At 42.6% G+C, this 18,273-nt stretch overlaps 1 protein-coding gene across 13 annotated transcripts in view; it reads left to right on the forward strand.

The window, feature by feature from the left end:
* The window catches only part of AGAP1 (ArfGAP with GTPase domain, ankyrin repeat and PH domain 1), a 335,950-nt gene that overhangs the window by 69,339 nt on the left and 248,338 nt on the right, over nt 1-18,273 (forward strand). For 12 of the 13 annotated variants that reach the window (XM_028702820.2, XM_077918621.1, XM_028702829.2 and 9 more), the window contains one exon: nt 2,304-2,438. The exons of the other annotated variant lie outside the window; for it this stretch is intronic. In XM_028702820.2, the coding sequence (XP_028558653.1) occupies nt 2,304-2,438 (135 nt within the window). The remainder of the gene's footprint in view (nt 1-2,303; nt 2,439-18,273) is intronic. 13 annotated transcript variants of the gene reach the window in all.

Below are 18,273 nucleotides of genomic sequence, written 5' to 3' on the forward strand. Positions count from 1 at the left end.
TATGTTGAATTCGGGATCAGAGGATTAGAAATGACTTTGTGTTTGTTGTCATAAGAGCTTCAACAACTCCCAGTTCTGCACAGCAAAAAGCGAAGTTTCTAGAGTTTTGCAAGGCTATTGATGTCTCCTTTCTTCAAATATGAATAAGTCTGTTCTGAAAAGTGCAGTTCCCAAGCACAGCCTTCATGAGAGAGGAGTGACAAGAATTCTACTCAATATTGATCCAGAGCAAAACTTCAACATATAGTTAGCAGAGTAAAAACTTAAACACATTGCAGGATTCCCAAAAAATAGACCAGAGGCAATTGTATTTCATGCAGCAGAGTTTACTGCTGCTACTGAAGGTAAATGAGCATAGTGGTCACAAATCCATACATTCAAGATTGGCACTGTCCATAAGAAATCCAGTTGCAGCAGACTTAACCTAAACTTACAATAACTTATAATATAAGACTTAAACCTTAACACTTAAGCATACTATGTACACAACACCACACCAAAGGGGAAGAGAGATAGAAAAGTGAAACTCAGGCACTTTCTGACCTGTTATTATAGTCAGCATGACCTTGTCTGAAAGAGATGACAGAACCACTCCAAATCAGCTGTTCAGATTCTCCAAAGGAATAACTCAAACATCAGGAACCTTCTGCCTGTTTTTAGGCAGAATAAAAACTTGCTTGTTGGCTAGGAACCTCCAGTTTGCATTACCTTGTATCACACAGAGAAGCTTCCAGAACCCTCCTGAATCAATTAGAATAGGAAAGATCTCTACACATTAGATCAACTTTTCTCTCCAAAAAATGCACACTGACAAGGAAATTCATGAAGCCGTAGTGTGAGTTTCTAATATGGATGTGCCCCAACCACAGGACTTGGTTCAAGCCTCCAATCAGCTCCGCAGGAAGCAGTCCACCTCAGTCTGTTGTGCTTCATAGGTCCTCCCCCCATTCATTACTGGGTGATCAAAGAACAGCTATAAATTGTTTACTTTTGGCAGAAATGGGTGAAATTTGCAGGAATAGTAGGCCCTCTCCTAGGAGTGAATAGTTCCTGTGATAGTTCCTGTAAAATTAAAGGCAAATAGGTAGAGGGACTTCTGTGTGGACTCATTAAGTTTTTATTTTTAAAATACCCAGGAAACATTTTAAATTTCATTTTATTTTAGTATGTGCTTATCTGCAGATTTCTTTTAAAAAATCGGAATAATCTCTGCTTCAACTGATTCAGCTTTGTACGGATCTCACTTTACCTCAGTTTGAATAAGCCTAAAATCCCTCTAGGCACCTTGACTTGGAATTTGTTCAGATCTGACGAACACCCCTAGTTTCTACAATGTTTTTCTTTTTTTAAGCATCCAGTTGATTTGGACACAAGATTCCCAAAAGACAGCAAGGTTAGCTTGGCATATTGCTACAAAAACTCAGAAGACCCACATGACCCGTAATTCTTCTTGCTATTCTTGGAGTAATGCCAAAGCTGCCTCCATGTGGGGAGCATTGATATCTCCCAGCAGGACGGGAATTACAGATTTTTCCTTCTAGGGATAACTCTTTGATCTTGAGCTTCCTCTGTGGCTTCTGCTGATAATGTACAAAGCCTCTTGAGAGTATTTCTCCCCCTGCACTATGCAGGCTGTTTGCTGTCTAATAACAATGCTGAAACCCCTTGCTTTAATTTATGAAATGTGTGTATTTATACCCCCCCCCCCACGGTAGTAATAAAACAAATTATTAATGCTCAGTTTCCTCTTAAGCTACTAGAATTCATGATTGATGAGCTTTTGAAATCAGATCAAGTATTCCACTTATTTGTAATCTAGCTGTAATATTCACACTTTAGGTGTATGTTGTCCTTGAAGGCCACAGTTCTAAATTATTCTACATTTCTATGGGGATGCAGACTTTTTTCTGCCCACAAAAGTCCCAGTTTATTTACCAACCCTATTGAATTCTGCCCAATTATGAGAAACACACAAGGTTGAAAGGAAGAAATGAATGAACTTTTGGTGGCCACAGAAAGTAGCTCTTTTAAAATGGTACATGGGAATAGTTTAAGGTTGTTGTGATAAATATGAACAAAATAATGTTTAAGCCTCCTAGTGTGCATGGCTCAAGACACTGGTCCAAATGCTAGGTGCTTATGCATTTAATTCCATAATTCCTATACCTCAGAATAGGAATTCAAAAATAATTTTAAAGCAGAAGTGAAACTGGTCTAAAGAGTACTCTCAGAAAACTCTGTTTAAAATTTTGTATCTTGTTTTTGTATTTGATGAAAAAATTACCCTACTGTTTTCTTTGTAGATGCTATAAGTTCCAGTAATCCTCGTGTCATTGACGATGGTAGAGCGCGGAAACTGTCGAATGATTTGAAAAGATCTACCTACTATGAAACCTGTGCTACCTATGGGCTGAATGTGGAGAGAGTCTTTCAGGATGGTAAATAATTTTTCCTACATAGTATCAAGGAGTACCTAATTCAAATTTATCTTACCCTCCCCACCCTCTCACTATATATAAGGGTCTGGTGACTTCTGTTTCAGTGTATCTCAAGAAGTGTGCATGCACACAAAAGCTCATACCAATAACTAACTTAGTTGGCCTCTTAGGTGCTACTGGAAGGAATTTTTTTATTGATTGAATCAAGTTGTGTAAAAAATAGATCTTGAGTCATACTGTATATCTATAAATGTGTGTCTGGGCTCTACCACTTCAGACTGTGGAGGCTTCCATGGTTGAATGATATGCCATGCAAACATTTTCCCTCCACATAAAAACAACATCTAGGCATCAAAGAGAAGGTCAAGGGAGACCATTTCTCTCTGACATCTAGTTTTCTATGTGGTGAGGATTATTTTGTATGGAAGAGCACTTAGTCATGTGCCCACAGACGGCAGTGGTATAGCTCGCATGCAGATATACCACCCTGGTAAGAACAAAAAGGCATATCATGCTTCACTGGTGCCTCTGGCTCACTTCTTTCAGGACATTCTGCTTACTATTGATGCAGATGCTGTCCAACCCAGGAGCAGCACATCCTGTTTTGCCACCTGAGGTGAAACAGGAACATGCTGCCGCCACCGCCTCTCTTACCTCGGATGCGTGGTGATGCCTATGAGGTGGGTATTTCCAGTGAGATCTTTCTCTTACCAGAAACTAGCGTCAGTTCCAGTGCCACTTCTTCTGCCCAAGGGAGCTGCTTCATCCCACCTCATGGGTGGTCCGGCCCTGTTGCCACCCATAGCATTTTACAAGTTTTGAAATCAAGCACGTTAACTATATTGTAGAGTACTATATATGAAATATAATACGTTGAGTGCTTAAGAATCATTATCAGGTGTTACTCCATCCAACTCTCATGTGTCTCAGTTCTCTGGACCAGGGGTCGGCAAGGTTTACTGGCCATGGGCCGGATCACTCCCACAGAGATCGTCTGTAGAGCAGTGTGATGCTGGAAATCGCGTCTGCACATGTCCGCGATGCTGAAAATTGTTTCTGCGCATGCCCAGACGCTGAAAATCGTGCCTGCACAGAAGCAATTTTCAGCATCTGGACATGCGCAGACGTGATCTGCGTGTGTGCAGACGCGATTTTCGGTACCGCTTGAGTTTCTGCACCGTGCCGCACCGGTTTAGCGCAGTGTGTGGGGGTCTCACGGAGGGGGCGGCTCGGTTCAGGGGCAGCTCGTGGGCCAGTAAAACGGTCTTCATGGGCTGCATCCAGCCCATGGGCCGTACGTTGCCGTCCCCTGCTCTAGACACTGTCAGGGATATTGACTTAAGGTCAAACTGTTGCCCACTCACCAAACACTCCTGTATAAGCTTAGCAGTCCTGAAATAAGATCAGAGGTCCTGTTGTGGATTGGTAACTGGTTAAGAAACAGGAAATAGAGAGTAGGAATAAGTGGACAGTTTTCCCAAAGGAGGGTTGTAGACAGTGGAGTCTCACGAGGATTGGTATGGGAAGTAGTGCTTTTAAACTTCTTCATAAAGAGTCTAGAGTTAGGGGTCAACAGAGAGGGAACCAAGTCTGTTGTGCAGTTTATGGCTAGCAAGTGTAAAGTTCGGTACATTGAAGCAAAAGGCATATATCTTCATTGGGTCTGAACTGGTGGTGAGTAACCAAGAAAGATACCTAGTGGGTTTTGTGGATAGCTTGCTGAAGATGTTCATCCAGTATGTGGCAGCTTTGAAAAAGATGAACGCCATGCTAGGGATCATTAGGAAATGGATAGGAAATAGAACTTCCATTATTGGGCAAGGTTATTGAGCTGAACAACTCCAGGCATGCCTGGAGGATGTGGACCATTTGGATCCCTTCCAGTTGGGATTCAGGCCTCATCATGGGACTGAAACTGCCTTGGTTGCGTTGGTTGATGATCTCCAGCAGGCTAGGGACAAAGGTGAAAGTTTTGGTCCTGCTGGATCTCTCTGCGGCCTTGGACACCACAGACCATGACATCCTTCTGGACTGTTTAGGGGAGCTGGGGGCACTGTTATACAGTGGTTCCGCTCCTTTCTTCTGGCCTGTGTCCAGAAAGTGGTGTTGGGGGATGAGTGTTCAGACCCCTGGGCGCTCACTTGTGGGGTGCCTCAGGGCTCCATCCTCTTCTCAGTGATTTCCAACATCTATATGAAGCCTCTGGGAGATACCATCAGAGGGTTTGGGCTGGGTGTTCATCAGTATGTGGATGATACCCAGCTCTACCTCTCCTTTAAATCAGAACCAGTGAAGGTGGTGAATGTCCTTTGTGTCTTGAGGCGGTTGGAGGATGGATGGTGGCTAACAGATTGAGGTTGAATCCTGACAAGAGAGAAGTACTGTTTTAGAGGGATTGGGTGGGTGGATGTGGGGGGTTCCCTGGCCCTGAATGGGGTAACTGTGCCCCTGAAGGACCAGATGTGCAGCCTGGGAGTCATTTTGGACTCACAGCTGTCCATAGAGGTGCAGGTTAATTCTGTGTCCAGGGCAGCTCCATCTGGTACTCTGGCTGAGACCCTACCTGCCTGTGCACTGTCTCGCCAGAGTGGTGCATGCTCTGGTTATCTCCTGCTTGGACTACTGCTCTATGTGGGGCTACCTTTGAAGCTGACTCAGAAACTGCAATTAATCCAGAATGCGGCACCTAGACCGGTGACCGGGAGTGGCCGACAGGACCATATAACATCGGTTCCCAGTACATTTCCAAGCACAATTCAGAGTGTTGGTGCTGACCTTTAAAGCCCTAAACAGCCTTGGTACTGTATACCTGAACAAGCATCTCGACCCCCATCGTTCAGCCCCGACAATGCGGTTCAGCTCCGAGGGCCTTCTTGTGGTTTCCTCACTGTGAGAAGTGAGGTTACAGGGAACCAGGCAGAGGGCCTTTTCAGTAGTGGTGCCCACCCTGTGGAACGCCCTCCCTTCAGATGTCAAGGAAATAAACAGCTATCGGACTTTTAGAAGACATCTGAAGGCAGCCCTGTATCAGGAAGCTTTTAATGTTTGATGTTTTATCATGTTTTTACTATTCTGCTGGGAGCCACCTAGAGTGACTGGGGAAACCAGTCACTCTAGGTGGGGTATAAATAGTAAAATTATTATTACTATTATAACTGCCAATATCATAATGTTGTTATATAAAACTTTGATGTAACCACATTTGGAATGCTGTGTACAGTCCTGGTCATCTCACCTCAAATAGAGTAGGGTGAGAAAAGGTTTAGAAAACGACAACCCAAATGATCAGTGGGATGGAGCGACTCCCGTATGAAGAGTGGTTGCGGCATCTGGGACTTTCCAGTTTAGAGAAAAGGCAAGTAAGAAGTTACATGATGGAAGTTTATGCAGGGCATGGTGAAAAGTCTTTATTACCTTTTTCATAACACTCTGACTCAGAGACATCCAGTGAGGCTAAGGATTGAAAGATTCAGTAGACAAAAGAAAGTAACCCTCCACACAACACAAAAACCATGCATCGTGCGCCTGTAGGAGGCCTTAATGGTCATCACCTTGGATGGCTTTAATAGGGGATTGGATGAATTCATGAAGGATGAGACTATCAGTGGATATCATCCATGCTGGCTTGTTAATGCCTCCACTATCAGAGACAGTGTGCCTCTGAATAATAGCCCCTTTGGGAACATACTTGTTGATGAGAAGCCGATTATCTGTTTTTGTACAGTCACACCTTGGTTCCTGAATGACTTAGTTGCCAAACAAATCAGCTCCCGAACGCCGCATGCCCGGAAGTAAGTGTTCCGGTTTGTGAACGTTTTTTGGAAGCTGTACGTCCGTCGTGGCTTCCGCTTGAGTGCGGGAAGCTCCTGCAGCCAATTAGAAGCCACGCCTTGGTTTTCGAATGGTTTTAGGAGTTGAACGGACTCTCGGAACAGATTAAGATCAAGAACCAAGGTACCACTGCATTTCCAAAGTGGGAATCCCAGAGCACAAGCATCAATAACACCCTCATAATTTGCTTCTCGGATCCTGCCTTTGTGTACTAAAGTCTTACATTATTTTAAAAGTGAATTTTGCTACTTACATCATTTTATTATGATGCTTGTTTTGAAGTGCTCCCCAGACTAAAGATGTTAGATAAATTAGACTGAAAAAACTTTTATATGGCCACTCTTAAATCTAAACACTTTCCTGCCTTCCAGAAACAGCTGTTTTCCTCATTTTTACTTGCATGCAGCCTGAAGAAGAGCTCTGTGCAACCCAAAAGCTCACATACCACATTATGAATTTTCATCCCGATAACACATTATTTTACTACTTTTGTACGGTTTTTGATATTCTTCAGAAACATAATCTTGCAAGCTGGATTTTTGTATTCACTGAAAATATTTACTACTCAACCACTCTTGCCAACTTATCATCAGGCTAGTTAAAGAAAGAAAGAAAAGTTATTGTACTATACTAATTCCAAGCAGTATGGCTCTTTTTCTTTAGGTTTTGATAGATAGGATGCCCTAGTGGTGCAGTGAGTCTGGCTGTTAACCAGAAAGTTGGTGGTTTGAGCCCACCCAGGGATGGCTGTGGGCAGGATTCCTTCAATGCAGGAGTTTAGATTAGATGACCCTCAGAGTTCCTTCCAACTCTACAATCCTGTGAGTCTATGAACCCTGAAGCAGGGTGGCAGGCATCTAAGTTGGTTATGCAATGAAGCAAATGCACAAACTGAATACACGTTCAGAGGCACTTTTCCCTGCTTGAAAAAGACCTTGGGGTGGTGCTGATTATTCACTGCGTTGAGGACAAAGTATATATTCCAAAGCATGCACAGGCACACCCACAAAAATGGAGGTATGTGCTGAAGGAACAACATACAGTGCACTCCCACTACAGCTTCACAGACTTCAGCATTTACCTGCCACCACTCTTCCAGATGACTGGGTCAACAGATGATAGGTACAGCATGGGATCTGTTTGGTAAAACAGTTTTATAGCAGCACCTGTCCTGCACACATGCCTTATGCATTGGACTTGGGAAATAATCTGGACAAGTGAAAAGTGGATAGAAAGACATCTTCCAGTATGAAATAACATTCACAGAATTGTCAGCAATTATTTTTATATTGAAAGCAGTACACTTTCCTAAAAAATGCTTTAGGATTGAAATGGAACCTTTGGCTCCCTCTTGTGGAAATTCCTCTCCAATACATGTAATATTCACTGTCCTGTCTCTCCCCCCTCCCCTTCCACATACAGAGCGCTTCTGGCTTTGGACATGAATTAGGCACTGAAACATCATTGGTCATACTTTGTCAAGGGAGAGATGACATAATTTATATTAACATTTCTATACTGTCCTTAGTATAAAAAAAAAACAGTTTACAGTGTAGGACATAATAAACAATTTATGTCATAACATAAAATCCATACAATACAAAATGTTAAGACATTTCTATGGCTATAATGCACAACAACAAGACATAATACACAAATTCTGAGTAGCAATTTCATATGCACAATAGCATCCCAGCAACCATCTCTACAACCACTGTGGAATCTACAATCACTGGTGTAGTGGTGAAACATGATACATACCTACTAACAGCATCCTGAAAAATAGGAGTGGGAAAAGTCAGCAGCAGGGTATCTGAAGTGCAAAAACTATGCAAGTGCATCTTATCTCTCCTTGCTCAGAGTAAGCTCTTGATTCATCCCTGCTCACCTCCTTCTCGGAAAATGACAGACCCTCCCAGCCCTCACCTGGGAGCTTTCCTCGCCTCTCTTTGTCTCTCACCCTGGGAGATCTCCACTTCCCTGCCTCTCACTCAGGGTCTTCCACCATCTTTCTGCCACTTTATCTTAGTTTATCTTGATTTGTAACATTTTGTGAAATACTAACTCATTTTGGAAAACTGAGAAATTCTTATGCCACATTCACCCTTTCAGAATGAGTGATTAAAAAAATAGTTTTATATTTCTTACATCCATTTATCCTGCTGCAGATAATGATGATGATTATCCTAGAAGTTGCAGAAGTGCTGCTAGAAGTTGCAGGATTTACTTCAAACTACAAGTCTTCTGTAGGGACACGGGTGGCGCTGTGGTCTAAACCACTGAGCCTAGGGCTTGCCAATCGGAAGGTTGGCGGTTCGAATCCCCATGACAGGGTGAGCTCCCGTTGCTCAGTCTCAGCTCCTGCCAACCTAGCAGTTCAAAAGCACGTCAAACTGCAAGTAGATAAATAGGTACCGCTCCGGCGGGAAGGGAAACGGCGTTTCCGTGTGCTGTTCTGGTTTTTCCAGAAGCGGCTTAGTCATGCTGGCCACATGACCCGGAAGCTGTACGCCGGCTCCCTCGGCCAATAAAGCGAGATGAGCGCCGCAACCCCAGAGTCGGTCACGACTGGACCTAATGGACCTTTACCTTTACCTTTACAAGTCTTCTGTAGTTAACATTTAACATCACCTTTGGACAGCAGAACTTTCTCTGCTTCTTAGGCATCAAGTGGAATAAACAGATAAGTGATAGAAATACAGACATGCACACATCATGCATTTGACACCTTTTTATATAGTTTCTGTTATATGCTGAAGATAAGCCTCTTATTCTGGTCTTTGATACCTGAGATATGTTTTCAAGGCCCACCCTATTCCTTTGACGGTAATTTAAAAATATTTAAATAGTGAATGTTAAATTGTAATTCACTCTGGGACCTGATAGTGACAGGAAGGTAATAAACTGAAGAATTATTATTATTATTATTATTATTATTAACAGCACCAGTAGCAGTAGCAACCACCACCACCAACTTGATAACATATGAGAGTCTAGAAGTTTCTTTCAGTTTATGAAAACTTCCATTTTTGGAAGTCCATGAAGCTCATGATGGAAGTTGAAAAGCTATGGATCTTTTAGACACAGACTGGAGAAATTATTTTTACTTGTGTATGTCAAGTATGTTTGCAAATATCTTTACCGAGATGGACCAGGATATACATGTGTTCAGGATAACTTTTTTTTCTCTAGTGACTAGGGGTGCACAGATCACCTAACAATTATAATAAGAAATTTAAAGCTCTCATTTAATCAAATTATTTCATAAAACAGAGCACTAGCAATTCTCTGTGTTAAAAAATGTAATGATGATGATGATGATTTATTTATTTATACATACATACATACATACATACCTCGCCCATCTGGCTGAGTTTCCACGGCCACTCTGGGCGGCTTCCAACCAAATATTAAAAATACATTAAAACGTCATTCATTAAAAACTTCCCTAAACAGGACTGCCTTCAGAAACAGGGCTGCCTTCTAAAAGGTTTGGGAAAATAAAAATTAGTGCCAGGCGAGCCTCTCTATGAAAGGAATTCTGAATTGCCGCTACCAGAAAGGTCTTGTAATGGTAAAGGAGCCTGACTAGACGAGTGTCAGAAGACGTAGTGCATTGGCAGGGTCAGCTCAGAGCAAGCACTTATTGACTTCCACTAATCCTAAACTGTATAGGGCAGGGATGGCCAGCTCCCAAGAGACTGCGATCTACTCGCAGAATTAAAAACTTTCTGTATCTGTAATCTACCCTCCTTTTTGGGGGTTCAGGTCAAAGCTGTTGAGCTTTTTTTAGGAAGTAAGTAATGCCCCGCTTTTTGGGGGGTTGTTGAGGAGGAGAGAAACCCCTATATTGTATACAATGATGCCAGTGCTCAGAGAGACCAGAAGTATGTGTTCAGTGCCTATTACTGCATAATATTGAATCTTATTAAAGACAATTTTTATCAGGAACATCTGAAAATATCTAATTATTTTGATAGGACAGTGTAGTAATTACTTTGTTCTGCCTCAGGATACTTCATTAATGATTTCAGCCTGTTAGAATTAGTTTGATGTGCCATTAATGAAGAAGGATTGTTCTTGCTTTTGTCTCTGTGTTGTCATGTGTTCCGTGTGACCAATATAATTCATTTCAACATGCTCATTGCTGGAAAATAATATTGTTATATTGCTTGCCTGACCTTGTGTGGTATGCTAACCTTTATAAGGGCATTAATGGATGCATGTAAAACAGTATGACCTATACAGCATGATTTTGTACTGTCAAAGGTTTCAGTCTTCTATAGTGAAAACTTGAAACAAGTGCATAAATTTGTTAATTCATATTTTATAAATAATCCAAACTGTATGCCGACTGAAGGCTGCTCCCAAACAGTTTTGCCTACAAATTACTTCTATTGTGATAATGTAAATTTTAAGGACTTTTGTGGTTTTGGTTTTATCCTCCTTACTATGTCATGGCCAATATGCTGTATTAAAAAGAGGTCATAGCTTCTTTGTGCAATATTTTGATGTAATTTAATTAGTCAAATGACTAAGGGCAGTATGTCTGCAGCCATGTCACAGTAATGAGAGGTGAAGCAATTAAGCTTCTGAACTGAACTTGGATTATGTGCTGTGAAAAGCAAAAGCAGGTTTAAAGGAGAATAGGTTTTATAGCTGTACCAAAGAAGGTAGACAAGATTGCTTGGACATTCAAGCCTGTTGAATATATACCATCAATATCAAATTTTGACTACTGTAAGCCACCCCTCAACTAAGTTTTCATATTTTAATGAGATTTATTCATAGTCAGCATTAGTATGTTAAATAAATTTTTACTGTTTTTCACAATTTAAGTCCACATTAACATCAATAAAAAATAACATTTTTTACCTCCAATCCCCATGTATAGCAATATCTTTTCACAACTTTTCTTCGAGATTCCAGAAATCTCCAGACTTTCCTCCAATCCCCTCTTCTGGTTCTTTATATAAACAAAATTCTCTTACATTTCCATATCCATTTACCCAATTTTGTAATAATTACACATAGTTAATAATAATAATTTATTATTTATACCCTGCCCATCTGGCTGAGTTTCCCCAGCCACTCTGGGTGGCTGGTAATCAAAACTTACTAACACATCTCTACTAATTGCAAGTGTTTAATCAAAGCCTGCTAAAGTACCAATATCTACAATATTTTGCACATAAACAATAACAGTTTCCAAGACTATTTCCCATTCTTTTTCCTTTGGCGTACTTTAATTTCATCAGCAGACATCTGTCAGTTGAGGCAAGTTCCAAATCCAACTCGCCTTTCCTTGTACTTTCTGCCTCGTTTTCTCCACCACAACCTCCTCAAGTGTTTTCTGCCTAAACCACAAAACTTCCAAATCTACCCTGTTCTTTTGGGCTTTCTTCATATCAATCATCTTTCCCCAGATTTCAGGCTTCCTCTCGCAACTTTGCCTAGGAACATCCCCTTCCTCAGTTCTCCCTGTACAAGACTATTATTTCTGATTTGACAAAGGATGCCCCTCTCCAGACTGTCTCGTCTGTTGTGCAAGACTCTATTATTTCAGTTGGTTCCATCTCTCTTTTAATGCTTTATTCTTTCGGGTTGTAAACTCATCTGTTATTTTAGCCACAATTTCCCCCATCTCTTTCATAAATTTCAATTCACATTGAGATATATCCCCCAGGTCCTGTACTTGAGCCCTTCTGTCCAGATTCAACTCTGTTTAATCATTGTCACATTTTCATCTTTCCGTTGTTCTCAAAACAGCCAGTTTTCACCACCACCTTATCAGTTTCAAGACCATTCCATGTAAGCTCCCAGTAAACAATAACAGTTTCTGTGCTTTCCCACTACCCCTGTTCTTTCAACCCATGTACTTTATATACATATGCAATTTAACATAAAATCCAAATTTTAAGTTGATTTTCATATATAACAAATATCTACCTTAAAAAAGAGACAGAAACAATATATCCATAAGAATTACCACTTATTTGGCCAGGAGAGAGAAAGAGTACTAAATTCAGTATCCAATTTTCTAAAATGTCTCAGGGTAGAATGAAGAGTTGCAGCACTTGAAGATCTTTATAAATAGGTATATCAACCTCTCTTGCCAGTTTTTTTTCCTCCTTAAAATTCCGATTAATATACAGGAAACTGAGTTCAGTGCTCTGTAGATCCCTCCAGCCGAGATAAGTCTTTCTTATATTCCCGCAACAGAGTAATAATAATATAATAAAAAATATATATTTATTTATACCTTGCCCATCTAGCTGGGTTTCCCCAGCCACTCTGGGCGGCTTCCAGCAGAATATTAAAATACAATGAGTAAAAGCTTCCCTAAACAGGGCTGCCTTCAGATGTCTTCTAAAAGTCTGGTAGTTGTTTATTCCCTTGACATCTGATGGGAGGGCGTTCCACAGGGCGGGTGCCACTCTGCCTTTCACTTCTTGCAGTGGGGGAACTGCCAGAAGGCCTTCAGCGCTGGATGTCAGTGTCCGGGCAGAACGATGGGGGTGGAGACACTCCTTCAGGTATACTGGGCCGAGGCCGTTTAGGGCTTTAAAGGTCAACACCAACACTTTGAATTGTGCTTGGAAACGTACTGGGAGCCAATGTAGGTCTTTCAGGACTGGTGTTACATGGTCTCAGTGGCCGCTCCCAGTCACCAGTCTAGCTGCCGCATTCTGAATTAGTTGTAGTTCTGAATTAGGATTTGCTCCCATGGAGACATGTTGCTGCCCAGACTGCATTCAAACCTGCTTCTTTTCCCCACTCTCCCGGACCTTTCAGCGCAGGGGTCTGGGAATTGCGGGAGAGCTCTTTGCAATCTGGTGGACCTCTCAACGTCTTGAGAACCTTCTCAAGACTTTTTGGGGGGTAAGCCTCACCTTGGCGTTTTCGCCTGACGTTTCGCGGGGCTCAGATCTGTCGGAGCGATCAGATCTGTGCTCCGTTCGCCATCTTGCAGAGACCGGAAGTGATAGTCAGCATTAGTATGGACAAAACTAAGAACATAAGAAGTGTGCTAGATTAGTTAAAGACCCCATTTAGTCCAACATCCTTCTCTTACCGTGTCAACCAGATGCCCATGGGAAGTCCACAAGGACGGCCTGAGCACCGCATCATTCTCTCCATCTGTGCTCTCCTGTAGTTGGTATGGCATTCTACCTCCAATATGGGAGGCAGTACTCAGCCATCATGGCAAGCAGCTTTTTATAGACTTCATCTTCCATGGGTTTGTGCACTCACCCTTTAAAACAATGCAACTTGGTGCAAGGACACCAAGGGAATCTAATCTACCCCCTGCAATGCTATTCAACAGTGGAATGATCTCCCTGGGGAGGTGGTGGGCACTCCTTGGAGGTTTTTCAGCAGAGGTTGGATCTTCATCTGTCACGAATGCCTTAGCTGAGATTCCTGCATTGCAAGGGGTTGGACTTGATGACCACTGGAGTTACAGTACTTCCAATTCTACGATTCTGTGTTTCTGTGATTCTAATGACTACATCTAGTGGGAGTGAAATCCATAATTTAACTGCTTTGTGAAGATGTACTTTGTTTTGCTTGTCCTGAATCTTCCGACATTCAATAGCCCATGGGTCTAGTATTATGGGGGTGGCATCCGTCTTCTTTCTTGACACCATACATAATTTTATACCCCTCTATCTTGTCACCTTTTAGACTCCACAAATATTGTAATTTTTCCATGTAGGGATTATCATTTTGGTTGCCCTTTTCTAAATACTTTCCCACTCTTCAATATGATTTTATGATATTGGCAGTTTTATTTTCACTCATTTTCCTAATTATCCCCAGTGTGGTGTTTACCTTTCTCACAGCTGTAGCACAGGGTGAACATTTTTATTAATCACCATGATTATAGATCTCTTTCCTGGTCAGTCACCACCAATTCAAACTCCATGAGCCTATATGTGAAGTATGTTTGGGGGTTTTTAACACCACAGATAAGCATTTTCACATTTGAATTCTTTATCGCTCAGGTGGATACATCCCAGATGTTTACAAGTCTGGTTTTACCTTTTTGTGTTATATCTGATATCCTTTTTGATAAAAGGATATGATGCTCCCAAAAACCATAGAATATTATTGCCTTCCTATTCTGGTGATTTGCTAATGTTGCATGATAATTTCTACTCCTCAGATTAATTACTTTAGCTGTTTTGTTCTCTTGGGTTGTGTCTAGTATACCATGGTCCAGCCTTAATTTCTTTGGTTTATTGTATTGCCTTGATTTGGAGGTGGTTTTTTGTATTTATTTTTCTTTATTTAATCTTGCATTTGTATCTTAAGCGAATGTCAGTAAATATAGTGTTGATGCAAATTGTGATGTGCATAAACCTCTACAATACACACTCGTGTCATGCTATACCAAGGAGTAATTCCCCTGGTGCCTATAATTTGTTTCAGTAATGTGCAGCTGTGACCTTTATAGAAGAATGCTTATGGCCATAGCCAAGAATCTGAAGTGACATGCTGCCCTGATTTCTCATTAATAGACTGTCCATCTTTAACTACACAGCTTGCTTAAATACTAGATGCTTGCAGTGTAGTATTAATGAAAAGCAGAGTTGCAGTCTTGATTAAGAAAGCTTGCTCACCCTGTGGTGGTTTACAATGCTATGCTTAGTACTTAGAACTTCAGATTAAAAATTGAGCATTGAGTCATCGCCCCCCCTTCCCTCCCACTTCTGACAAGTTACAATCCCTATGGGGCAGAGGATTATGTTTTGTGAGGTTTACAGAACAATCCACACAAGAGTTGGGCATGCCCAATGGGTTTTCCCTTATCACACATGCCTGTTACTACAGCAGCTGGAGCAGAGGCTGCATGCAGCCCATTCATGCTTTGGTTAGGGAGGTTGTGCTTTGTGCTTAACCCAGGCATGACAGGGGACTCGAATCTGTTACATTTTGAGTGGAGCTCTGACCACAGGAGTCGCCTCCCCCTCCCAGCAGAAGAGGGGGATGGAGAGATAATTTTCACTGGATACCCCTCTCTTCCACCCAGTATGCTCCCCAGAAATCTGCTCCAGCGTTGGGAGACCTTGAATAACCTGGGAGGTGGGGGGAATTGTTGAGATTTACCTTTCTTCCCTCTTCTGTTAGCTTATGGGAGCTTCTGTAGGACCAGTGGCCCTTCTGCAAATGGTGGGAGCCCTTTTATATGCAAAGGAGTGAGATGAGGTCCAATCTGGAGTGTTTTGCAGTACATTAAGTATCAAGAGTTTTTTAGAATTAAATAGGGGGCAGAACAACCTTTTGAACAGATTGTGGGGGCGAATGGGAAGCTGACAGGAGTCCCCAGGATGAATGTGAAAAATGGATGATGGTTCAAATGCGGACAGGGTAGAACTAGGCATTGAGACAGCAGTTTTGAGAGGCTAAAGCACAATTTCCAAGGCATTTGGGGAGAGGCACTGTAGACAAGTAGTTATATGCCAGTGCTAGAAGGCAGGGAAGTTCCATTGCACAGTTAAAAGTCCTTGTGCTAATGGAACTGTTTACTCGGATGCTGCCTCTTATATTCTAACATCCATGAAAAGCACCAAACAGTGGGGCAGTTCTGGGAAACTAGGGCATCTTCTTGTGTATTGGTGTATGCTATTCTCTTGTGGCAGCAAGTATGAGGTTAATTAAGAGCGACTGGACTATACCCACCCCATTTTTATGATTGATTTTTTTTTTCTAATGGCGAGTTTTCAAATGAATTTTAAAGTTGTATTTTAAATTGTAATCTGCCGTGGGCCCTTGGGATGAAGGGCAGGCAATAAATTAAATGATAATTAAGAGTAAGGGTTGGGCATCTGTGTAGAAATGGGTTTGAACCAATGTGGCTTTTTGTTTCCTGTTGCTAAGCAATGATGGAAAGAACTATACAGTGGTACTTCGGTTGTTGAACGTAATCCGTTCTAGAAGACTTCCGAAACGTTTGAAAAATCAAGGCACAATGGGTGGTCAGCAAATTCCATTGAGAAAATGGAGTAACACGCCTCAGAAGCTGTTCGAAAACTGAAAACTGAAATGTTCACTTCCAGGTTTTCAGCATTTGAAAACTGAAACATTTGGTTTCCTAGATGCTCGAAAATCAAGGTATTGCCTTTGGAAAATGCAAAACAGATACATCACTGTTCAAGTTGATACTATTTAGAGATTGGATTTTGTTAGCTTAACTTTCTCTATAAAGTTAACATTTCAATGTGCACAACATGCATTTAGAAAGCTAGAGTTTGCTTTGAAGTTTGCTTGTAAAACCACCACCACCCAATCTACATCACCTGTGAATGTTGTCAGTAGTTTCAGTTTAGAATGAACTTTGTAGACTCAGCGAGTGGCCACTAGGGGTCAGTGCAACAATAGCAAAATATATAAAAAATACGGTACTCATTGCTTGTGCCCCTGCTTTTGTGTTCAGTAAACATAGTAAACCCAACACATTGGTTTAAAACCATTTAGAGTTGCAGTAAGACATACTCAATAAAATAAGCAAAGTTGCTGGATCAGCATTACTCAGACCTAAGACTGAAGATGTTAACTCTTTAAAGCGCAGAGATATGAAGTAAGCTGATTTAAGCAATGGAAGTGACTATATGTGACCGCTTTTCAATATGCAGTTATAGACTTCAACACTAGAAATTAATATAAATGCTAGGATTTTGATTAATTGGAATATGAAGGGAAAATACAAGCTGCAGAGGAATTCCTGAGCAAGCCTATGCAAAACAACCTGGCCAGAGTGGGGCCATTAAGAAACAATACAGGGCCATTGGGAGCCATTGACAAGGCAAGAGAGCAGTCCTTCCCCCTTGCCCTGAGGTGTGAACAGAGACTGGGGGTTTGGAAGGTTGCCTGGGTCAGTGTTTCCCAAACTTTTTTGGGCAACGGCACACCTGTTTACTGAAAAAAAATCTCACGGCACACCACCATTAAAGCCCCGCCCCGTGACGTCAGCGCGCAGCGTCACGCCGGGAGGGACGCACGAAAGTGAAAGTTTTTTTCCTCCCCCTTGCCGGGGAACCTCCAAGCTTTGGGGGTGGGAGGAGGCAGCAGAGCGAGGGACTGAGGGACGGCGGCAACTGAGGCGGCGGCGGCTGTTGTGGTGGTGGCGGCGATAGCGGGCGGAGGAGGGGGCGGCGGCGGGGCTTGAGGAGCCGTCACCGGGAGTTGCTGCTGCTGTTGTTGCTGCTGCTGCCCGGACATGCCGGCCTCCTCCTCCTCCGCTGTCTCGCGCTCCTCCCTTTTGCACGCGCTGCCCCGCCGCTCGGCACCACCACCGCGGAGCCGCCCCCGGCTCGACGCGGATCCTCGCCGCCGCCGCCTCTCACCGCCCGACTCGCCCGCCTCCCTCCCACGGCACACCAGCCAATGTCTGACGGCACAGTAGTGTGCCGCGGAACACCGGTTGGGAAACACTGGCCTGGGTAACTGTGTGTTTGAGTTGACAGGAAAACGGAGCGTTGAGCAAGGTATGCTGGGGAGAAAAGGAGAAGGAAGACTGGGATCCATCTTGGGCAGGCTGGCTGCAGGCTGGCTGGGAGAGATACCTTGAATAAGTTGCATGGGATCAATTCCAATCTGTTAAGCATGTGAACAGGTTGCTTGGATATGTGAAACCAACCACCTGTCTCCATCCTGTAAAGCGAGTCGGGATGGGCTTTGCGGGGTGGCGAATGCTTCCCTCTGTGAGGGAGACTTCCCAGACCTGCTGAAAGAGGCAGTCATTAAATCGCTTCTTAAAAAAACATCTTTGGACCCGGACGATATGGCCAACTATCTTCCATTTTCTCAAATCTTCCATTTTCGGGTATGGTGATTGAGTGAGTGGTTGTTGAACAACTCCAGGCACGCCTGGAGGATGCAGACCATTTGGATCCCCTCCAGTCGGGATTCAGGCCTCATAATGGGACTGAAACTATATTGATCTTGCTGTTAAAGGTAGGTAGCCGTGGTGGTCTGCCGTAGTCGAAACAAGCAAACAAAA

This window comes from Podarcis muralis, chromosome 1 (assembly GCF_964188315.1).
Source record: "Podarcis muralis chromosome 1, rPodMur119.hap1.1, whole genome shotgun sequence".
Classification (NCBI taxonomy): Eukaryota; Metazoa; Chordata; class Lepidosauria; order Squamata; family Lacertidae; genus Podarcis; species Podarcis muralis.